This window comes from Lates calcarifer, linkage group LG21, assembly GCF_001640805.2.
Source record: "Lates calcarifer isolate ASB-BC8 linkage group LG21, TLL_Latcal_v3, whole genome shotgun sequence".
NCBI classification, from domain to species: Eukaryota; Metazoa; Chordata; class Actinopteri; family Centropomidae; genus Lates; species Lates calcarifer.
In genome coordinates, this window is record NC_066853.1 from 512,288 (window position 1) to 537,149 (window position 24,862).

The 24,862-nt window shown below is 38.4% G+C and overlaps 3 protein-coding genes and 2 pseudogenes across 3 annotated transcripts in view; 4 read left to right on the forward strand and 1 right to left on the reverse strand.

Moving 5' to 3' along the window:
• The window catches only part of or55e1 (odorant receptor, family 55, subfamily E, member 1), a 134,693-nt gene that overhangs the window by 48,012 nt on the left and 61,819 nt on the right, over positions 1 to 24,862 (forward strand).
• Positions 8,717 to 9,697, forward strand: LOC108902844 (olfactory receptor 11A1-like; annotated as a pseudogene).
• On the forward strand, positions 13,170 to 14,157 carry LOC108902843 (olfactory receptor 11A1-like; annotated as a pseudogene).
• On the forward strand, positions 19,248 to 20,177 carry LOC108902842 (olfactory receptor 10A6-like). The gene has a single exon (XM_018704856.1). The coding sequence runs from the start codon at positions 19,248 to 19,250 to the stop codon at positions 20,175 to 20,177; it is 930 nt and encodes a 309-aa protein (XP_018560372.1).
• LOC108902841 (olfactory receptor 11A1-like) lies at positions 22,147 to 23,097 on the reverse strand. Its single transcript, XM_018704855.1, has one exon. The coding sequence runs from the start codon at positions 23,074 to 23,076 to the stop codon at positions 22,147 to 22,149; it is 930 nt and encodes a 309-aa protein (XP_018560371.1). The 5' UTR covers positions 23,077 to 23,097.

Here is a 24,862-nt window from a genome sequence, read left to right on the forward strand (position 1 = left end):
TTTTTTTGTTTTACTTTTTTTTCACATGGATTTAATTTCTTTTGCAGATTAAAAAAAACTTTGAGAGTTTTGGCGATTAACAAAGATGGCCAACCAAAAAGCATGCTCCAGGATTGAACAGCGGTCAGTTATCAAGTTTTTGGTTGCTGAAGGGTGAAAACCCATTGAAATTCATAGGAGAATGTCAACTGTGTATGGTGCCACATGTTTCAGCCAAAAAAATGTCTACAAGTGGGCTAAATTGTTTAAAGAAGGACGGAGCAGTGGCAAGGTGATGCTCACCGTTTTTTGGGATATGCAAGGCCCAATCACCGTTTCATTCCTTGAAAAAGGAATCACTGTGAACAGTGCTAACTACTGTGAACTGCTGAGGCAGGTCAAGAAAGACATAAAGAACAAACGCAGGGGTCATCAGTCAAAAGGAGTCATCTTGCATCATGACAACGCAAGGCCTCACATAGCAGCCCAAACGGTGCAGACCATCAACGAGCTGGGCTGGGAACTGCTCCCTCATCCCCCTTATAGCCCAGACCTTGCCCCTTCAGACTTTCACCTGTTTGGTCCCTTGAAAGCGTTCACGAGAGGCACAAAGTTTGAAAGTGACGATGAAGTCAAAAGTGTTGTGAGCGACTGGCTGAGACATCAGTCCAAAGATTTTTACGCTGAGGGAATACGGAAGCTTGTACACAGATGGGAAAAGTGTGTGACAGTGCTGGGAGACTACGTTGAAAAATAAAAAAATAGTAAGCTTCTATCTGTATTAGAAGTCCTTATACCGAAAAATTCACCTTATTTATTGAATGACCCTCGTACTATTCTATATTTAATAGTACAGAAGAAAACAAAAGTAATTTTTAATTAGAACACATGTGGTTGTTCACATGATTCTTTGTTTGCTTTGAATGAACCATCTTCTATTAAATAAACAGTTGGGTTATGCCTTAAGTTTTCTTTCTTGCAGACCTTTCGGGTTCAACCGTAATAATGGGGACTTTTGCTTTTCAAAAGTCATTATATCTTGCATTTGAAGGTTGAATGCATGTAGGTTGCCACCATGAACAGCATGGACCAGTAACTTTGTGGAGATGTGCCAGTGCTAGGTTTTTGGCACTGGCACCAGAATTTTTTTGGTCAAAAAAAATTCTACCAGTGCTTCCTGTTCTAGAGGAAGCACTGGGGTTGTTGTTTGGGTTGTTGTGAGGGACAGATTTGAGCAGGGGGCCTGTGTGTTGGAAGCTGTGGGTGGAGAGGGTTGGTGTTTGGCAGGAAAAGGGGGCGACGGGAGGAGGGTGGGTTACTACTACCTGGATGTCAGCAGCTCGTTTCTCTGCCTCTGCAGCTTGTCCAGAGTACTACAGTCTTATGTGTAGCTACCTGTCCTCATCAGTCCATGGACCCTGTGGTCTTAGTCAGGACTCTGTTCTGGTCCCACAGTGGCTGAATGAGTCAGGAGAGGAGAATCACAGCCTTTTCAGCCTCTACTTCCACAAGCCATGATAACACTTTGCAGGTTCAATTTTCCCTCCCTTTTTAAAAGTGATTCTAAACACTCATAGTTCTTAGCTTAGGAGATACTCTTACAAGATGTTACATTGCAGTAAATGTTATTGACCGTCAGGGCACCGGGATGTCCTTCTCTGTGGGATGTTTGGTAACAAAATCATGTGTTGCTGTGGGTGTTCACAGAGATCAAAAGTTTAAAGGAAGATGAAGAACAGAGGCAGTTTCAATTCAGTTAGGAGCCACTGACAGTGTGACTACAGCAGGACATAGATGAAATCTAGGGTTCTTACAGTCTTTAGTTCCATCCTCCAAAACACAACTATTATTATCAGACATCTAGTCACCTGAATCCTTACCATCCTTATTTACTGTAGTTATTGTTTAAATTCAAACACACACATAGATTTTAAAAGTTATGTAGTTTTTCTTCTAAATAATACAAATATGTTGTACCATTGACCTTTTCTTGCAAGTTGTTGTAAAACCCATTCATTAAATATCTTCTGAAAAACATTTACATTACATTAGAAGAACTTTAAGTAAGAACTAATCTCTGAGTCTATTCAGTAAGACAAAGTACAGAAGACAATTTAAAGAAGTGCTAGTTCAGCATGTTAGGGTGTTAGACATGTTGGGAGAGGAGGTGCTCTCAGAAGAGATGAGTCTTCAGAGGTTGTTGAAGATAGAGAGATACCCATGGTCTGTACCAAGAGCAAGGTGCTGATTTTTCTTCTTGTGCATTGTTTAAAGTGGCATGATTAGTAGACGTATGCAGCATCATCAGAGAAGGATAGCTGGTCTGCAGAGATGACACTCGGTCTCTTGCAACCTTGGCTGGCGTGAGAGATGAAGATACAATTTTGTTGTGATGGAGAGATTCATTGCAGTGGAGAGATTAATTGGCTGGGATGAAGAGTTTAGTCTAATTAAACATTTTTTTCCTGTTTTAGATGCTATTATAATCACTCCGACTACTTAAAGGCAGGCATTTTCAGTTTTAACCATGAACCTCAAACTTGAGCAAACATTAAATTCTGTGTTAAACTTGGGAAATCAGCAATGACAACCCTCGATCAACCCTTGAAAATATCTTGATAATGTTAAAAGAGGTGATGGAGGTGATGGACTTTTTTTGGACGTTTTTAGTCTTGCTTCTCAGCTGAAAGCAGGAACCTGTCACTGCAGAGTTGATCTGTTGGTCAAATTTCAATGCTGCGTTAAAAGATGATGCCAAGATTCCTGGTACTGGCATGAAGGTTAAATTTCACATCCTGGAAGCAATTAAAAATGGATGTGATAGAGTGAAGTGAATAAAATAAGTCATAAAGTGGAACCTTGAGGTACTCAGCAGATGATTGGGGCAGTAATAACAGAGAAAGACATATCTGTTAATTAGGAGCCAAACCATTTGAGGCCAGTGGACAGTTCCATTTGCATTTATTTATAATAAGAGAAACTGAGACCTATTTTCCTGGCTGGCTTGCCAATTAATGTGGTGGATTTTTCTTTTCTTCGTGCTACAGATCTGAGTTTTGTCAACAGTCAAATGTACTAATTCAAATATACTAATACAGAGATAGATGTGATGTTAAGTACTACAACCTTCACACAGTGACAGCTGTAGTAAATTCAGACAAAGAGCCAAACAGAGAATGTCAGTCAATCCCTATAACTGTATTTGCATCAGTGGAGAGTCGAAGCAAACTGTTTTGTATCAAGAGCAACTGATTATTAAAGATATATCTCAATATTAATCTTCCCTGGGTGGTGGTTGGTAGAACTTCTGGAGAGATGTTTTGGGGATTTACAGTCACAAAACCTACAACTGTCGTTCCTCCCACCCAGTCACATAATAAGTAGCACCAAACCAAACAGCAATTATATCAACTTTTGTCGAACTGGACAGAGCTTTGTTGGTTCCTTACATGCTTTCATAACCACCAGCATGTGATCTTAACTTAAAACAGACTCCATGGAAACATATTTCCTTAGCCCCTATCCAACCTCAGCTTAGTGAGCTCACAGTTTATTTTTGTGGGCCAATTTGTTCCCTCCCTACCAGCTCCAACTCATGACAGGCCACTTCAATTGGATGCATCCGTAACATGTCATCCCCAAGGGCACCCTAATGGCCTACTCTGTAAGATGTTTGGTCATTACGTCAGTCTGCTGCTGTGTGCATTCGCTGAGTACAAAAGTTTAATGGGAGATGAAGAACAGCAGCAGTTCAGCTCAGCAGGACAGCAGATGAACCTAAGTTAGAACGTATGATAATAACTGCTTTATGAAGCAAATGGGGGATCATGTTAAACTCTACACAGGTTTCATATTTCATACTTGCTGCCTACTTTGACGCTGGGGTTTTGAAATACTTATTTTTTATGATTGTCATGTCTTTATATATTTTAACTGTTTGTGCCAATGTGTTGCTGATAGTGATTATCTGTATGAACAGAAGTTTACATGAACCTATGTACCTGTTTCTGTGCAGCCTGTTTGTAAATGAACTGTATGGTAGTACAGGGTTGTTTCCATTCCTTCTGCTTCAGATCCTCTCTGACATTCACACTGTTTCTACTTCTTTTTGTTTCCTGCAGATTTTTTGTGTGCATAGTTATGGGACTGTTGAATTCTTCCTCTTAACTGCCATGGCATATGACAGATACCTCGCTATCTGTTATCCTCTACTATATAACACACGTATGTCATCTTGCAAGATTGCCATAATGAATTCTGTAGCATGGGTATATGGCTTTTTTGTGTGTTTTATCATGGTTTGTTTGAGTTCCTCTTTACAGCTGTGCGGCAACATCATTAACAAAGTTTACTGTGATAATTACTCTGTTGTTAAGCTGTCCTGCTCTGACATACAGATACGTAACATATTAGGACTCATTTCTTGTTTTTTGAACATACTCTGTCCCTTAATTTTAATTCTTTACACTTACATGAAGATTCTTAAAGTTTGTTTTTCTGGTTCTAAACAGACCAGACAAAAAGCTGTCAGTACCTGCACACCTCACCTTGCTTCTCTGCTCAACTTTTCTTTTGGGTGTTTCTTTGAAATATATCAGAGCAGGTTTAATATGAGCAGTGTACCTAATATGTTGAGAATATTTTTATCATTATATTTTCTGACATGCCAGCCTCTTCTCAACCCTGTACTGTATGGCTTTAATATGTCTAAAATCCGTAACATATATAAAAGTCTGCTTTTTGCTAAAATGTAGGTTAACACTCAAGTTAACAGGTATCCAACAGATGTTTGTGTTTCCCACATCTGTGGTGGTTTAATGTCTGAAATCTGTCTAAAAGCCTCTGAGATGAGATGATTTTTGCAAAATGATTTCACCATTTCTTATGACCTTTTAACTAATTCACATCTTTAACTGCATTTCTGAGCAAATTGTGAAGAAATGTGCAGCATACATTGACATTCACACTGTTTCTGTTCCCTTTTGTTTCCTGGAGATTTACTGTTGGCTGTTGAGCTCTTTCTCTTAACCACCATGGAATATGACAGATACCTCGCTATCTGTTATCCTCTACAATATAACACGCGTATGTTACCTCACAAGATTGCCACTGATTGCTGCAGTATGGTTATATTGTATTCTTGCATATTGTCTTGAGATTTGTTTGAGTTCCTCTTTACAGCTGTGTGGGAACATCATTTCCAAAGTTTACTGTGATAATTATTCTGTTGTCAAGCTGTCCTGTTCTGACACACAAATACTTAACATATTAGGACTCATTGCTTCTTTTGTAATCATCATTTGTCCCTTAATTTTAATCCTCTTCTCTTACATGAAGATTCTTAAAGTCTGTTTTTCTGGTTCTAAACAGACCAGACAAAAACCTGCACACCTCACCTTGTTTCTCTATTGAACTTTTCTTTTGGGTGTTAACCTGGGTGTGTAGGTTAACACCCAGGTTAACAGGTATCCAACAGATTCCCCCCCCCTCGTTAGTGTCTGCAATGTGCCTGAAAATATAAGATAATCCTTTATTAGTCCCACAGTGAGGAATTTATTTGAAAAAGCAATAAATATTATTAATGTTTCAATCACCACCACAAATTTTAAGGAGTAAGAACTCTATCTATGTGCTTGTCATTCAAAGTTTCTAAGTAATACTCATTATTATTGAAAGAGGTGTGATCAATGAAATGTTAGAAATTGTGATGGCAATAAATACATAAACCTCTCAGTAAGAGGTACTTCTTATAGTCTTTAGCTCCATCCTACAAAACATCACACACTTAATCATAAATGTCATGTGTATAGGCCTTTGTTATAGTATTTGAAATAATACATGTAAGAATATCAAAGAATGCAATTAACAAACTACATTTAATAACATATAGTCATGATTCATCATCATTCATTTTCTTCATGGTGAGAATACGCTGCCCCGTCTTCCTGGAATAATTAACAGAAGTAACTGAAACTGTCAGAGCTGGTTACTATAGGGGAATTTAAGTCTGTTTTAAAGGATTAAGAAAATAGTAGTCTCTGTGTTTGTAGTATGTAAAAGGTTGTTTTTGTCTGCTGTTTGTATTGGTATTGACCAGGTCACTCTTGGAATAGAGATTTCAATCTCTTTGAGACTTGTACCTAGTTAAATATTATTCTACTGTTTACGTTACATTGACGAATTTCCTTTATTTAGCATATTGAAAGTCTGACACACACACATATACTGTATGTGTATATATACACACACATTAGGGCTGTGCATCTTTATTAATCTCTAAATTTGATTAGATTATGATTTGATTCCATCCGATATCACGGTGCATCAGGATGCGTTGCATCCCTAGTTTTATATATTACTGACTATGGCTACTTTTTCATTAATGAATAAAAGCAGTCAGATATGACCTCCCTTTTTTATTTATAAAAGGGCTATAGAAATCAATGTCAACACAAATATCTTTATAAACCAAAATAAATAAATTGTATAGGTCTAGCCTTCCTATATTTGTGTGTGAAATTATTCCATTCTCAAAAACCAAACCAATACTTCTGCAGTCTAGTTTCAGCTTCCAGCAGCTGTCTTCTGCTCTAACAAAGGACACTTCCTGACTGTAGAGAACATCACAAACAGCCAGTAGCTCTGCCAGATGAGCCCCTGTATGAGGCCATAAACAACTCTCATTTGCAGCACATGAGAAAATAGTCTACCAGTCCCTGCTAAGTTGCATCATTGCATCATCATTCAAATTTTACTTGCAAGTTGGTGTAAAACCCTGTCATTGATAATTTCTTGGAAAAAAAACATGTTGAAACAAATTTCCTGTTTTAGATGCTGTTTCATTATAACGACAGAGAGTGATCATAGAGATCAGAGACGATTCCTATTGGAAACTAACAAAACGTGGCACAGTAATGTGCATGTTGCAAGTTTGAGCAATAAGTGTTTCAGTATTTCATGTTACATCACATCACCAACTTCTGGACCTGTGTTACTTGCATGTTTTTGACACCTTGCTGATATGAATTTGTCACATCATATATGAACCTATATGAAATTAGAGCAGATCAGCAAACATCAAATTAAGTGTCCAGCCTGGGGAATTGGCAATGGAGACCCATGACATACTTCAGAAAGTCTGTGGCAATGAAGAACTGAGCCAGGTGTGTTGAGTAGCATTTGTATTTCTAGAGGGGCAGAATGTAAATGAAGAAAAGCAAGAGATCAGGATGACCCTCCATGAGCACATTTCCTGGAAACGTCTTTATATCTTTATGAGGGAGGATGGACTTCAGTTTTTAGAAATCCATCTCGGCTGAAAACAGGAAACCTTCACTACTGAGCTTATCTATTTGTCAAATCAGTTGCCAGTCAAAAATGATGCCAACATCCCTGGCATGGGCACATATTATGGAGACAATTAAAGGTGAATGTGTAAAGAAAATAAATTGATTAATAAGAATAAAGTAGACCCTTAAATGGAACCTTGAGGTACTCAGGAAGTAATTGCAGCAGTAATAATAGTAACAGAGAAAGACTTGTCTGTTAATGAGGAGGCAAACCACTTTGAGGGCAATACTTTGCTCAGAAAGCATTTAGGAATGATGTCCAAGAGGCACGTGGTGGAGTCTTAGTGAGAAATTGTGTCATAAGGATAGCAGGGCAGACAGGTGTCAAAGAAGGATCATAGGTTGGACATTGAAATGTTCGATTGTACGTGATCATTTTTGTCAAGAAAAAGTCCTGACAAGTGGCTGTGATCAGCTTAAGGCAGATCGCAAAGTTGAGAACTGAATTAATTGTGTGGAACAGAACTATGGGACTGTGGGAAATGATGGTGGCAAAATATTTTGCTCTTGCAGATTTCCACACCTTGACTACCTGAATTTCCCTATCTGGGATGGTAAAGTTTTGATCTTGACCCTGATTATATCACGTTGAGTTTTCATTTCTTTCTTTTGGACCTTATGAGTATTTAAATATTTGTTCCTCAGAAAACTTGTTGCCTTGAATTTCAGTGAGGATTTTGATGTTTTCACTCGTGATGTCTGGATGGGGACGTAGCTGGATTTTGTCTGGGTTGACAGATGGACCACAAAGACCACATTTAGACTTGAAGGTGGGTTAGTAATTACAGTCTAATCCACTTTTATTCAAATTCAAGGAAAAATCTCCTTATAGTATATTAGCTGCCCCTGCTGTGTATGTCAGTCTTTTGTGTAGCTACCCCTTCTTGTCACTCCATGGACCCTGTGCCCCCCAGTCTTGGTCAAGACTCTGTTCTGATGGTTGAATATACTCACCACTAAAGTCAGGACTGAGGAAACACAGCCTGCCTTTCACCACTGGCTTAAATTTTAATTTTCCAACCCTATTAAGTTAATTTTTCTTTTTTCAAGAAAATGTAATGCGACATCTTGACCCTAAGGGCACCAGGATAGCCTTCTCTCTGGGATGTTTGGTGATGAAGTTATTCTGTTGCTGTGGGCGTTCCCTGAAATCTAAGGTTTAAAGGAAGATGAACAGAAGCAGTTTCAGCTCAGTTAGGAGGGACTGACCGTGACTACAGCAGGACAGTAGTTAAAAGCTGGGATTCTTAAAATGTTTTCTAATCTTTAACCTTTATCCATTTAGGGAATAGTCTTTTGTTTTCCTGAACTGAATATTATGTCTGTTTGTTGATGCCTCAGTTACAGATGCCAGAAGATACAGAAATATTAGCTAAACTCTTACAGTGTTTGACATCCTGTGAACTGTGTTAATAACTGCTTTATGAAGCAAAGAGGGATCATGATGAACTCTACACAGGTTTCATATTTCACACTTGCTGCCTACTTTGACACTGGACTGTTTAAATACTTATTTTTCATCATTTCTATGTCTTTATATATTTTAATTCTTTGCGCCAATGTGTTGCTGATAGTGATTATCTGTATGAACAGAAGTTTACATGAACCTATGTACCTGTTTCTGTGCAGCCTGTTTGTAAATGAACTGTATGGTAGTACAGGGTTGTTTCCATCTCTTATGGTTCAGATCCTCTCTGACATTCACACTGTTTCTACTTCTTTTTGTTTCCTGCAGATTTTTTGTGTGCATAGTTATGGGACTGTTGAGCTCTTACTCTTAACCGTCATGTCTTATGACAGATATGCTGCTATCTGTTATCCTCTACTATATAACACATGTATGTCATCTTGCAAGATTGCCATAATGATTGCAGCAGCATGGGTATATGGCTTTTTTGTGTGTTTTATCATGGTTTGTTTGAGTTCCTCTTTACAGCTGTGCGGCAACATCATTAACAAAGTTTACTGTGATAATTACTCTGTTGTCAAAATGTCCTGCTCTGACATACAATTACTTAATATATTTGGACTCATTTCTTGTTTTGGTGTAATCATTTGTCCTTTAAGTTTAATCTTTTACAGTTACATGAAGATTCTTAAAGTCTGTTTCTCTGGTTCTAAACAGACCAGACAAAAAGCTGTCAGTACCTGCACACCTCACCTTGCTGTCTCTGATCAACTTTTCTTTTGGGGCTAGCTTTGAATTATTACAGAGCAGGTTTAACATGAGCAGTGTTCCTAATATGTTGCGAATATTTTTATCATTGTATTTTCTGACATGCCAGCCACTCTTCAACCCTGTACTGTATGGCTTTAATTTGTCTAAAATCCGTATCATATGTAAAAGTCTGCTCTTTTCTAAAATATAGATTCCCTCAGGTTAACAGGTATCCAACAGATTTCAGTGTTCCCCACATCTGTGGTGGATTAATGTCTGAAATCTGTAGAGACATTTTTTGCTAAATGATTTCACCATCTCTTATGACTTTTCAACCAATTCTCAACTTTAACTGCATTTCCAAGCAAATTGTGAAGAAATGTGCAACATGAATGGATTGTTCTTTGCTTAGTTTCCCACCACACATTTTAAGGAATAAAACGTTTACCTACGTGTTTATCATCCTTTTTTCTTTTTTTTTTTTGTATTTAACATTCAGTATTTCTAAGTAAGACTTACTGATATAAAAAGAGGCATTATTATTATCTCTTAAATGTTATAAATCACATTTATAGTAAATGCAGAAACTTAAAGTAAGAGGTAGTTCTGACGGTCTTTGGTTCCATCTTCCAAAATAAAACTATCATCAGACTCTCAATCACCTGAATCCTTCTCATCATACTAACCTCTAAAGATGTCTGTAATTATGCTGCCTTACATGCCAGCCATTCCTCAGATCTTTACTCTTTGGCCTGAATATGTCAAAAATCCCTGTATAAAAGTCTGCATTTTCTTAAATATAGACCGGTACTATTAAATGCATATCCACACTTCTTTTATTTTTAAAGAGAGAAATAAAAACAAACACATACATGTTGTCAGTGGCCCAGTCATAATTTCACATAATACTTTATATCTACATATGTCTCATATCCATTAACATTTTCAATAATAAGACACCCAATAATATTTATTCACACCAAAAACTGGATCAAAGCTCAAAGTAAACATGTAAATAGACCTAAGCATAGAAATACACATCATGTTGAGACATCAGAAATGTCTTGAGGGACATGACAAAGAGCCCAAGGTGTTGACCCAGCCTCCAAACTCTCCAAATCCCAAATCTGATTCAGCATCTGTGAGATGATCCAGAACACGCCAGATCCATGGAGGCCCCCAACCCCCCACACTGCAACCTACAGAATCCACTGACAGTGTCTGGGGAGTTTGGAGGCCTGGTCCACACCTTGGGCTCTTTGTTGTGTCCTTTGAGATATTTCTGAGCAGTTTTTGTGGTGTGGTGGGAGCATTGTCCTGCTGGGGAAGGCCACGGTGGTGGGGGTGGGGGTGAAGGAGCCAAGCAGAACATTGGATTGTAATGAGATGATCAGTGTTACTCACCACCTGTCAGTGGTTTAATGTTGTGGCTGATCAGTGTACAGTATAATATGAATTAAATCATAGGTTAACCTTAGAATACACTGTCCAACCTGTGTGACACTAGATGGTGTTTTAAAGAATTTCAGACAGAGTACAAGAGTCAGATGTGAGCTGGTCTTCCATAACAACCTGTTGCAGTTGCTACATAGTTGGTGGTCAATTTGAAAGTGTGTGGTCCTTTTGAGAGGTATAAATGTGATTAGCTGGATATATTTGTGGGCACTGATGGACAGATGTGATGGACAGGTTGTTTGCTTGCTACCCTTGTTGCTGCAGTGTCATTCATTACTTGGTTTTCTGCTGCTTTTCCCAGTTTGTGTGGCAGCGGCAGCAGAGTAGAAAAGCACCCCATATGTCCTTATCCTCAGCCACTCCTCACAAGCTGTTTCCAGGCCAGATGGGATCTGTAATCCTCTCCATGTATTCTGGGTCTGTCCAATGCAATGGTAAAGAGATGAATTTCAGATAATGCCCATAGGCAGGGAAAATTACTAGCTTCAGTCTCTGAGTTGGTTTGTGGTAATTTAGCCTCAACTTTGAGTGGGAGCAGAGGTTTATGCTTGTACGTAGCATGCATATAAATTAACGTGTTTTTTAACTGTCATGCAACAAATATGGTGCAAGGTGTTCCAGCATTTAAACTCCACACGGAGAGTGGGAGGAACACATTAGAGGCCCAGCAGCTCATTTTGGCCCCATGGCCCCTTTGCAGGTTCAGGATCATGACGCCTGGGCCTTTGTTTTCTCTCATTTCTACAAAGCAGCACCTGATCATGTTACCATGCTTGCACCCAGCAAAGCACAGCGTCATTGTGATATACACTGGAGGGGTACATTTCTTTTTGGCACTCTGCCTATCTACTGTAGAGCCTGACGGGTGAGATGGGGGGCCTCAGAGTGTTTTCAATTAGACAACCCCCTTCACCTATGCACAGTCAGTTCACAAGCTCGCAATACCTCAAGTTTGCTATTCCCTGGGGCCCGGTACCCACCTCTACCCCAGATAAAAGAATTATTAACCGAAACCTGAAAAGAAAGAAAGGAATTGCTTTTTTGCCAAAATAAAGTGACGTGCAAATTAATCATGTGAAAAAACAACGGCTACAGTGTGAAAAGCCTGCCAACAAACAGCCATAGCAATAAACAAATTAGTTCTTAGATTTTCTACTCTGTCTGTCTGTTCATTAAGAAACTAATGACCACATTGGGCTTGCATACCTGTCAGGTGTGATGGCGTCCAGAGTGTCTTTGCACTGCCTGACATTTGATTCAGGTTCCTGCATCCGCTTGTTCGTCTCATTGTAGAGCGTGAATGTGTCTGCCAGGCAGGCCGCTTTGATCCAAAACGCATCAGTCAGCTGTTCAAACAGTGGTCCACTGTGATTTTGCAAGAACTCTTTTATTTTTTCTCGCAGTTCCATAAAATGCACAAGCACCTGTCCATGCGACAACCACCGTACCTCCATGTGCAGTGATGTTTGATGTGCTTCACCCTCACACAGCTGGGCAAAAAGTCTCTTGTTAGAAGGATGAGCTTTAATTACGTTTACAGCTTTAACAGTTGTTAGGGTGCTATTGAGGTCTTGAAAGTTTTTTACTGGTTAATACTTAGCGATATAGCGTGCAGTGGAAAATCGTGCACCCCAGGGCCTTTTCCTTCAAGCAGCTGTTAAATCCCTTGTTGTTGCCCATCATCAGCTCTGTCAGTGCAACATGCGACCAAGTTTTCATAGGGCAGATTGTTGGATGAGAGATAAGAGTCCACAGCTGAAAATATATCCTGGCCTGTTGTTGTTGTTGCTGGATTTGTAGACATAAGAATGTCTTGTTTCAAGTCATCTGTGATCTCAGGTTGGGAACCATGGCTGTGGAGGACCCTCTTTCAAAACACATATAAAGTTAGGTATAAGATAGGTAAAGTGCCATGACCCCTTCAGGATCCCTGCAAGAGTAAACAGCTGGTCCACCATGTTAAGACCAGGACAGAGCCTACATTGACATGAATTAAAAATGATAATCAGGGCAGTGGTTCCTTTCATAATGAGCTCACACTGCTGCTGTGGGCGTCCTCTCTCTTCAAGAGGTTAAAAGAAGCAGACACAGAGCTTCAGCTCAGGTTAGAGCGACTCTGAGTCTCAGAGCAACAGGTGAATGTTAGGATTCACACAGTGTCAGCAACTAACTCTGACTTTGTTATTTATGATCTCACCTTTATACAGTCTGTTATGAAGGGAGTGCTGTGTTTGGGGTTCAGTCACAGGTGTTTTCTTGATTGTCTGTTTTGTGACATTACACTGAATTCTGCCCTCATGAGGAGGATCATGTTAAACTCTACACAGGTTTCTTATTTCACACTTAGTGCCTACTTTGACACTGGACTCTTTGAAATACTTATTTTTCATGATTATCATTTTTTTATATATTCTGATTATTTGTGCCAATGTTTCTCTGATAGTGATTATCTGTATGAACAGAGGTTTACATGAACCTATGTACCTGTTTCTGTGCAGCCTGTTTGTAAATGAACTGTATGGTAGTACAGGGTTGTTTCCATTCCTTCTGCTTCAGATCCTCTCTGACGTTCACACTGTTTCTGTTCCCTTTTGTTTCCTGCAGATTTACTGTGTGCATTCATATGGAGGTGTAGAATATTTAAACGTAGCCATCATGTCTTATGACAGATACCTCGCTATCTGTTATCCTCTACAATATAACACACGAATGACATCTCACAAGGTTGCCACACTAATTTCTGTAACTTGGTTATACCCTTTGCTTGCATGTGCTATGATATCTCTGACTGCCTCTTTACAGCTGTGTGGGAACATCATTAACAAAGTGTACTGTGATAACTACTCCATCATTGAGCTGGCTTGCTCTGACACCAGCATATTTAAAATATGTGGACTCATTGCAACTTTTGGCACAATCTTTGTTCCTCTTATTTTAATCCTTTACACTTACATGAAGATTCTTAAAGTTTGTTTCTCTGGTTCTAAACAGACCAGACAAAAAGCTGTCAGTACCTGCACACCTCACCTTGCTTCTCTGCTCAACTTTTCTTTCGGAGTTTGCTTTGAAATATTGCAGAGCAGGTTTAACAGTAACCGTGTACCTAATATGTTGAGAATTTTTTCATCATTATACTTTCTTACATGCCCACCATTATTTAATCCTGTATTATATGGCCTGAAAATGTCCAAAATCCGTGTCATATTAAAAGTCTGATTTCAAATGTGAACTATTAATATTAAGTTGTCTAACAGATTAGAAGAGCTGAGCATTGTGTTTTAAAGTAGAAATAAAATACATTTCATCTGTTTTGCTTTTTTAAATGCAGAGACATAATGTCCCCAGTACTAATAATACAGCTGTCAAAACAGTTTTACAAACAGTTGTGTGCACTATGATGTCTTAGGAAATGAACTGAATGTCTTTAACAGCAGAGGGAGAAATCAAGAGCTTTTGTCATTAACAAAAAGTATGTGTAGCACATTTTACTTGACAAGTTTACCTGTCATATTGGCAACTCTTAAACATATAATTACTACCAATTAGTTTGACTTTTAAAATGCACTGATTTCAGAAGCAAGGTATTGCTTCACTTTTTCGACTCCACGTGTAATACTGTTTGGTATCCTCTTCACAAACTGTTGGTAGTATAACTGTTGAACAAAGACATTAATAAGGAGAATCGATGAGAAACATGTTTAAAAAACAAGGTTGTAAAGATGACTTGAGGATGGTGGAGCTCCTGGAGGGAAAGCTATGGCACGTTTGTAGGGCTATTGAGGAGCTGACAAGAGTGCACAGTCCATGCTGAAAACCTCGACTGGGCCATGATACTTAGCAAGTATAGTACATAAATCTGGGGGAAAGAAAGAGCTCCAACCAATAACCCTCCCAGAACAATCAATATGTGGCCAGATTGCAGGATTGTTTTACAGTTTTCTCCATGATAATGAATTGCTGTAATGTTACCATTCATGTGTTTGTTGTTTCAGCTGCATGCTATGTTGAAATGCTAATTTAAACCAGTTAAATCTTTACATATCTACAAAAGAAGGCAGTAATTATTTCTGAGTGTGATTATCTGTATGAACAGAAGTTTACATGAACCTATGTACCTGTTTCTGTGCAGCCTGTTTGTAAATGAACTGTATGGTAGTACAGGGTTGTTTCCATTCCTTCTGCTTCAGATCCTCTCTGACATTCACACTGTTTCTGTTCCCTTTTGTTTCCTGCAGATTTACTGTGTGCATTCATATGGAGGTGTAGAATATTTAAACTTAGTCGTCATGTCTTATGACAGATACCTCGCTATCTGTTATCCTCTACAATATAACACACGTATGACATCTCACAAGATTGCCATACTTATTGCTTTAACTTGGTTATACCCTTTGCTTGCATGTGTTATCATGATATTTTTGAGTTCCTCTTTACAGCTGTGTGGGAACCTCATTGACAAAGTTTACTGTATTAACTACTCTGTTATAAAACTGGCCTGCCCTGACACCAGTGTAATTAACATATATGGACTCATTGCCACTTTTGGCACAATTGTTATTCTGTTAATTTTAATATTTTACACTTACATGAAAATTCTTAAAGTCTGTTTTTCTGGTTCTAAACAGACTTGCTTTGAAATGTTACAGAGCAGGTTTAATATGAACAGTGTACTGAATATGTTGCGTATTTTTTTATCATTATATTTTCTTACATGCCAGCCGCTCTTCAACCCTGTAATTTATGGCCTGAATCTCTCTAAGATCCGTGTCACATGTAAACAGATATTTAACAGTTATCTAACAGATGAATCTTTTCATGTAACCAGATCTGTAGAATTTTAATGTAGAACTGAGCATGAGTTTTAGAAATAGCTGTGTTCACTGTGATGTGTTAGAAAATAAACTGATATAATTTAATAACAGAAAAAATCAAGACCCATTTTTCATTAACAAAAAGTAATGTAAAAAGTATAGCACATTTTACTAGGACAAATGAGTCATATTGGCAACATTAAAGTGTATAATTATAATTAATACCATAATTAGTTTGACTTTAAAAATGCACTGGTTTCAGAGGCAAGATATTGCTGATTTATGAGCAAAGACTAATAGTCTCAGTGCATTGCTCTTTCAACAGTGCACCTAATATTGTCTGTAAAGTTAATATAATAAATAAATTAAAGATATATGTAAGATCTCTGACAACAATTCTGACAAGAGACTGTCATAATATATTAACTGTGGCATTACACAAGTGCTACTGACTAGCGACAGTTATTGAACATAGCTAAAAATCAACAGATAGCCTGATGATGTGGTCCAGTCTGAATTTCAATTACTGCTTGTGGTTAGGAAAAGTAGACGTCTGATATGTAGAAAAAGTTAGAAGATTTGATTTGACCTGACAGTAAGACTAAAAAATGTTTTTTAAAAAATAGTAAGAGGTAGTAAGAGTAGTAGTAGTAGTAGTAAGAGGTCTAAGCATAAGTCACCACATGGTCCTAACAAACCCCAGGTATAACACTTCAGGTTGGCACTTTGTTCGCTCAGTTCATTTAAGAGGTGCCTGGTTTACCAGTCTTTTACAGTGCTCATTCAATACACTGGTGTTGAGTGTTGTATTTCTGTAAATTCAAGTCAGTGGGTGCTGTTTGCTCGCCACATGCCACATGGTTTTTCTTTCAAGTATGTTACGTCTTATTTTTTGAGAGAGAAATCTTTTCACCTCTCCAGCTGGTCAGTTGGAGCTTTACAGGATTCACATTGGACAAACACCTTCTTGCACCTTAAGAAGCCTTGATAAAAGAGCCAGTGTCATTAAACTGTCCCTACAGTTTCTTAGATCTGATCACGATAGAGGTCTTTCCACCTCTTTCTACCACCAGATTGTTTCTGCCAGTGTTCACTATTACTAACCCAGAGGAACTGGACCGTGCCTTCTTGCTGATTTCATCTACCACGTTAATACTAGTAATGCCTTTGAGCTCTAAGGCTTACCAGAATGAATTCCCAGGAATCCCTTGAGTAAACTTCAACAGGAAGGTTCCTTTATGTCAGTCTATTCTGTTGGCTCTCATGTATTAGATCAGAATTTCCCCAGGTTGCACTTATATACTTCCTGCCATTCTCCTTCCAAAGGACTTTTGCTCTGGACCCTTGGACCAATGAATGATGTCAGGCTTATTCTTCGTAGCCACATCTGCAAGCTTTTCTTGGAGGATCTTTAAGCTTTGTCAGGCCAGACAGAATGTGTTATCCCTGTGTCTTCTCTGTGGCCATCACCCACTTGGGCTCCAAAACACTTCCACTGGGAAATGTCCAGGAGGAATTCTGTCAGAATCATCTGAATCATGCCCAAACCTGAATCAGCTGACTCCTTACAAAGCACAAGAGCAGCAGTTCTACTTAGAGTCCTTCCAGATGTCACAGCACCTCACTCTGTTATTAAGGCTGAATCCAGACACCCTGCCAAAGAAACAAATTTCAGCCACCTTTATCTACAGTCTCATCCTTTGGTCACTATCCAAAACTGTATGACTGCTGACATGGCATGAATCCCTCTGTCAACGTCAGGCTACTAGTCACTGGTTAAAAAGACCTCAAGATACTTTAACTTCTTCACTTGGGGCTGTTACTCACTGCTAACCTGAAGGGAGAAACCAACTATTTTTTTAGCAGACCTGGAGGTGATGACTCTCTTTCCTACCACTTTTCACTCAGCCTATCCCGATGTTCCTTTTTCTGATTTGAGATCTTTCTGAGGAAGCCTACAAAATTGAAAAACACAGAGTCCGCAACTTGCTCATGCCCCAAAATTCTGTCCCTTAAGAGCCTAAAGAGAATATGTGACAAGGCACTGATGTGGATTTGGGTTTAAAGTCCCAAACCACTGAACTGTGATCAAAACTCTTCAGCCTGATTCAGGTGTTCAAAAATTATCAGGAGTCTGCAGTGTCCAAGGCAGCAGAGTTTATTTGTCGACAAAGAAACTCTTCACATCACTCTTTGCATACTGTTGACAAATTATTACTCTACAGCACAACCCTGGTGTAGTCACAAGACTAAGAATGAGCTAAGACCTCTTGATGAGAATCCCAACACAGCTCTCACTCAAGTCATACAAGGACCACGTGGGCCAGTAACAACCACTGATACACAGTGCTTCTGCACTCCTTAGTACAGGAGCCCAGTTATCTGCACAGCACTCACTTGATGGCTACTTTTACCATTTGTTTCCAATGGTTAGCACTTTCATTTCCACCACAACTTTCTGGTTGCAATTCCAGACTAGCCACCCATGCAACAAAGGCTTTGAATATGGCCAACTTTGGTTCCATAGCCCCAGCCTCTTGTTAGTTCAGAAAAAGATTTCCAATGTTGGGAGTCAAAGACCTCCTATTCCAGTTTCACCCCTTGATTAGATGAGTAGAGGGTTGATCTACTGACCTTAGGCCTCAAGTGTTCAGATAGAAGGTGCTCTTGTTTACTGCATGTTTATTCCTTGTCTGTCGGTTTTCGTCTGGCTGCTTTGATTTCTTTCCTCAAACCAGTGGAAGTTAGTTTTGATGACAAATTGATGACTGAGCATGAATTTGTCTATATGTGTCAGCCCTGTGATAAACTTGTCCAGAGTGTACCCAGCTTCTCAGTTGGTATGTGCTGTTAAAGATCCCTAATCCCCCAACAGCCCTGAACAGGATAAGTGTGTGTAGATGATGGATTGATTAATGGATGAATAACAGTAAGTTAATAAGAACTGTGCTCTGATGGTAACCATTCCTTTGTCTTTATGTTTATTCTTCCTAAACTGTCTTAAAAATATTGTGAACAGAAATAATTTTCCAAAGTTTGTTTGCTGACATAAACATGAGAATCAATCAGTGGGACATTTCATAAAGAGGTCACACTGCTGTGGTGGGTGTCCTCTCTCTTAAAGAGTTTAAAGGAGGCTGAAGCAGAGTTTCAACTCAATTAGGGAGGCACTCATGGTCATGGTGGCAGGACAATAGGCGAATGCTCAGATTTACACAATGTCACAAATGTTTTATTTGTAATTTCTAACCTAAGCATTATATTGACTTTGAAAAGGTAATAGTGTATCTGGGAATGTTTGTTAAAACTGCTTCCATGATTATGAATCTGTTCAGTATTACTACACTGTCTTATATCCATGTTTGCTTGATGTTAAAGTTGCACATTTTGCCACAGCAGTCCAAGTTTAAGGCAGTTACATTTTTACAAATCAAAAGGTAACATAATTATTTGTTGGTGTGCACAGTGGAATTGTTGTAACCCTAAAGAGGGATCATGATGAACTCTACACAGGTTTCTTATTTCACCCTTGCTGCCTACTTTGACACTGGGGTTTTGAAATACTTGTTTTTCATTATCATCATGTCTTTATATATTTTAATTCTTTGTGCCAATGTGTTGCTGATAGTGATTATTTGTATGAACAGAAGTTTACATGAACCTATGTACCTGTTTCTGTGCAGCCTGTTTGTAAATGAACTGTATGGTAGTACAGGGTTGTTTCCATTCCTTCTGCTTCAGATCCTCTCTGACATTCACACTGTTCCTGCTTCTTTTTGTTTCCTGCAGATTTACTGTGTTCATTCATATGGAGCTGTAGAATATTTAAACTTAGCCATCATGTCTTATGACAGATACCTCGCTATCTGTTATCCTCTACAATATAACACACGAATGACATCTAACAAGATTGCCGTACTTATAGCTGTGACATGGTTATACCCCTGTTTTGCAATGGTTGTTTTGTTATCTTTGACTTCTCCTTTGCAACTGTGTGGGAACATCATTTACAAAGTTTACTGTGATACTCACTCTGTTGTCAAACTGGGATGCTCTGACACCACTGTCATTAACATATATGGACTCATTGCTACTTTTAGCACAGTCTTTGGTGCTTTACTTTTAATTCTTTACACTTACATGAAGATTTTTTTAGTTTGTTTTTCTGGTTCTAAACAGACCAGACAAAAAGCTGTCAGTACCTGCACACCTCACCTTGCTTCACTGATCAACTTTTCTTTTGGGGCTAGCTTTGAAATATTACAGAGCAGATTTAATATGAGCAGTGTTCCTAATATGTTGAGAATATTTTTATCATTATATTTTCTCACATGCCCTCCTCTCTTCAACCCTTTATTGTATGGCCTGAAGATGTCCAAAATCTGTGTTATATGTAAAAGTCTAATATCAAATGCAGGCCATTAGAATTGAGTTGTCTAATATGTTTTCATGTTTAGTAAGACTGGAACTCTGTGTTGTTTTATATAATATAACAAATACTGAACATTAACCTTTCAACCTGTTTTTCTTCTGTGAGTACAGGGACTTATATTTACAGCTGTGTGTGCCATGTCCTCTCAGAAATAAATACAATAACAAATATTTGATTATATATAAGCTGACAGGAAATTAAATTTATTATATATTTACTATATTCACATCACATTACATTATGTATAGTATGATAAATGATCAGGAACACAAGTGGAGATTTTGAACATATTTCACATTTTGGCAGACACAGGGTCAAGAAGTAGCCAAAGTCATTGCTCACATTTTCCACAAGATATCTATGTGAGCTGAGCTTTTCAAGCACGACTGCGATAATAACTAAAACTAAAAACAGAGAAAGACTGAGGGCTGTTGAGGAAGAGCTTTGTGTGTGCCTTTCTTTAGTTCCTCACAGAATGTCAACTCTGTATTCATCTAAACAGGCCCAGGTTTCACACTGAGTGAGTATAAACTAATTGAGAGACTAAATTATCATTATATATACTGTATTACATTTTGTAACATTTTTGGTTGGTGGTGTGCCACAGGATTTTTAGAATGTAAAAAATGTGACGTCGCTCAAAAAAGGTTGAAAAACACTGGTCTGCTGTCATGGCTATGAGTCTAGACAGACACAGATGTAACCTCCTGACTAGTTAGAGGAAATCCACAACCATGAGTTGATAATTCTAGTTTTCTTCATTTTTTAAAAATTTATTTCATTGCAAATACTTTTTGATCTGTCTCCTACAGATTCACCCTTTTCATGTGTCATTGTAATACTTGAATTTACTTGAATTTACCCCCCCTTATTCAACAAGAATCTTTTTATATAGAGCAGGTCTAGACCATACTCTTAAGATTATTATAATTAAAGAGAGAGGCCCAACAGATCCCACCATGAGCAGCACTAGGCGACAGTGAGGTGGGGGTGTTAGAGAACAGGGACAGGAGAACATGGCAGACTCTTAAAGATACAGAGGGTGTTTCTGCCTCCTGGACTGAAACTGGGAGAAGGTTCCACAGTAGAGGAGCCTGATAACTGAAGGCTCTGCCTCCCATTCTACTCTTAGAAACTCTGGGAACCACCAGTAAACCAGCGTTCTGGGAGCACAGAGTCCTGGTGGGATTGGAGGGGACTATGAGATCTTTAAGGTAAGATGGAGCCTGACCATTAAGGGCCTTGTATGTGAGGAGGAGGGTTCTGAATTCTACTCTGGATTTGACTGGGAGCCAATGTAGAGAGGCTAACACAGGAGAAATATGGTCTCTTTTCCTAGTTCCTGTCAGTAATCGTGCTGCAGCATTTTGAATCAGCTGCAGAGTCTTTAGAGACTTGTTGGGGCAGCCTGATAATAATGAATTACATTATTCATTAGTCATATATAATTAACAAATAACACATTTGTCATGACAATCCTAAGGTTACTCAATAATAACAAGCCAGCTTTCTTGACTTTAATCAAAATAAAATAATTTCAGACAATAATATGACAGGTTGAGAAAGCGCAAAGTACAAATACAAACACAGTACAAATACAAAAAGGTAGCATGCACACATACGTCATTATCAGGAAAGTGAAAAGAAAATCCTGGCATGCACCTTTTGATACTTTGGTGTTCAGCAATACCTGGGTTCATTTGTGCCTCTGCCAGACATGCAGGAAACTGAAAAGGACCTGACCTGACCCTACTGCAGTTTTATCAAAATGTTCTGAAGTTATTCAATTGTAATTAAAGACAACAGATAGCAATTGTAATTATTTACTTTGGATGCTACTCCTACACTATCAGTAAAAATATATTAAATATGCTATTTTATGATTACAAAGTGCTTTCCCTTTATGCTATTAAATACATTCAGTTAATTCCATGGAGCAAAACATGGTGCACCCAGATGTGTCTAAAACTGCTGATTTGACATCAAACTTTTACATGTAACACGGATTTTGGACAGATTAAGGCCATACATTAGAGGGTTGAAGAGTGGTGGGCATGAAAGAAAATATAACGATAAAAATATTCGCAACATATTAGGTACACTTTTCATATTAAACCTGCTCTGTAATATTTCAAAGCAAGCTCCAAAAGAAAAGTTGAGCAGAGAAGCAAGGTGAGGTGTGCAGGTACTGACAGCTTTTTGTCTGGTCTGTTTAGAACCAGAAAAACAGACTTTAAGAATCTTCACATAAGAGAAAAGGATTAAAATGAGAGGACCAAAGACTGAGAAAGCACTTACAAAAAGTCCATAGATGTTATTCACTGTTGTGTCATAACAGGCCAGTTTAACAATAGAGTGGTTGTCACAGTACACTTTGTTAATTATGTTCCCACACAGCTGTAAAGGGACAATTAAAGGCAATGTAAAAAAATTCACCAGAATTGGTGGTAACCATATTACAGCAATAAGAATGGCAACTTTGTTAAAGGTCATACATGTGTTATATTGTAGAGGATAACAGATAGCGAGGTATCTGTCATAAGACATGATGGCTAAGTTTAAAAATTCTATACTTCCGTAAGAGTACACAAAGAAAATCTGCAAGAAACAAAAGGGAGCAGAAACAGTGTGAATGTCAGAGAGGATCTGAACCATAAGAGATGGAAACAACCCTGTACTACCATACAAACCATTTACAAACAGGCTGCACAGAAACAGGTACATAGGTTCATGTAAACCTCTGTTCATGTAGATAGCTACAATGAGTAAGACATTGGAAAAAATAATGAAAATATATAGAGACATAACAATCAAGAAACATATATATTTAAAAAGCCCAGTGTCAAAGTAGGCAGCAAGTGTGAAATATGAAATCTGTGTGGAGTTTATCATCAGTGTCTTTCTGGTGCACAACAACAATTACATTTGTTTTTAGTTTTAACTGGTAGTTATAATGTAAGTGTTCTCAGTCTTAGCTCGTTTTGCACAATGTGCAACTGAAGCATCAAGTACATAAAAACAGAGGGCAGCATAATTATATCAAACAGACACATTATTATTGATTTAATTTGAACAAACAACCCTAAATGTATCACTTCTTTTTCAAAGTCAATATAACGATTAGATTAAAAATTACAAAACATGTTTGTGGTAATGTGTGAAATTGAGCATTGACCTGCCATCCTGTCACACTGTGTGTCCCTCCTGATGGAGCCAAAACTCTTCTTTGACTTCTTTTAAACTCTTAAAGACAGACGACACCCGCAGCACTGTGACCACAAAATGAAAGGTCCCACCGACTGAACCTGTTTAATACTAATTAATGAAGGATGTTTATTTATGATGTGACCTGTCACAGACATCACCTTATCCGACTTGCGCAGAAGCCTTTGGTTTCCTGTTCTCTTCCAAAATTGTTAATTACCATGTTCCAGATTATTGTGGACCTTGCTCTTATGTTTCTTGTGAAACCAAACTAAAGCACCTCTATCCCTTTCCTTCCTGTCAAAAGAAACTAACCAGTCCTCCCTTTCTTCTTTGCCTCTGATAGGCTCTGAAGGCCTTTTCTGTTTGCTCTCGAACCATCATCATCTTTCACCATTGCCTTTTGTGTCTACATATGAGAAACTTACTCATTGCTTTCTGTCGGACATCTTTTGATTTAGAACATTGAAATGCAACCTCATTCCGCCTTCATTTGATTTTCACACAGCTTTATCCAATATGATTATGGCGACTTTGAGAAAAGGTGGTGAGCACTGTTGCCTTGCAGCAATAATGTCCTGGGTTTCAATCCACAAAGGAATCATGGTATCTGAAATCTTTATTTCCACTATATTGCCAAAAGTATTCACTCGTCTGCCTTCACACGTATATGAACTTGAGTGACATCCCATTCTTAATCCATAGGGTTTAATATGATGTTAGCCCACCTTTTGCAGCTATAACAGCTTCGATTATTCTGGGCAGGCTTCCCACAAGGTTTTGGAGTGTGTTTATGGGAATTTTTGACCATTCTTCCAGAAGCTCATTTGTGAGGTCAGACACTGATGTTGGACAAGAAGGCCTGGCTCACAGTCTCTGCTCTAATTCATCCCAAAGGTGTTCTGTCGGGTGTTGAGGTCAGGACTCTGTGCAGACCAGTCAAGTTCTTCCACACCAAACTTGTTCATCCATGTCTTTATGGACCTTGCTTTATGCACTGGTGCACAGTCATGTTGGAACAGGAAGGGGCCATCCCCAAACTGTTCCCACAAAGTTGGGAAATATGAAATTGCAATATAGTGCATGTAGTTTGAATGTTCTCCTCCTGTGGGTTTCCTTCTCCAAATTGAAGACATTTTTGGTTTGGTTAATTTATAGCTCTAAATTGCCCATAAATAGATTTGAGAATGGTTGTCAGTATACTGTATGTCAGTCCTGTGATGTCTTGAGACTTGTCTGGGATAAATGGACATGGATGTATGGATAAATAGATGGATGAAAGGAGCACAACTAACTGAAACACATGCTTTTAGGATACTCAAATTAGATGGTTCGTAAACTCTGGGATTAGTTTTAGGGTTAGCCTTCCCAAATAACAGCAGGCTACAAAGTCTTCTCCTTTGCTGACATACATTAAACATGAGTGCTTTTCATAATGAGGTCACTGCTACTGTGGGTGTCTTGTCTTTAAAAG

Coding starts and splice junctions, on each gene's coding strand:
- LOC108902842 (XM_018704856.1), top strand. CDS start 19,248: ATGATGAACTCTACACAGGTTTCTTATTTCACCCTTGCTGCCTACTTT.
- LOC108902841 (XM_018704855.1), bottom strand. CDS start 23,076: ATGATAAACTCCACACAGATTTCATATTTCACACTTGCTGCCTACTTT.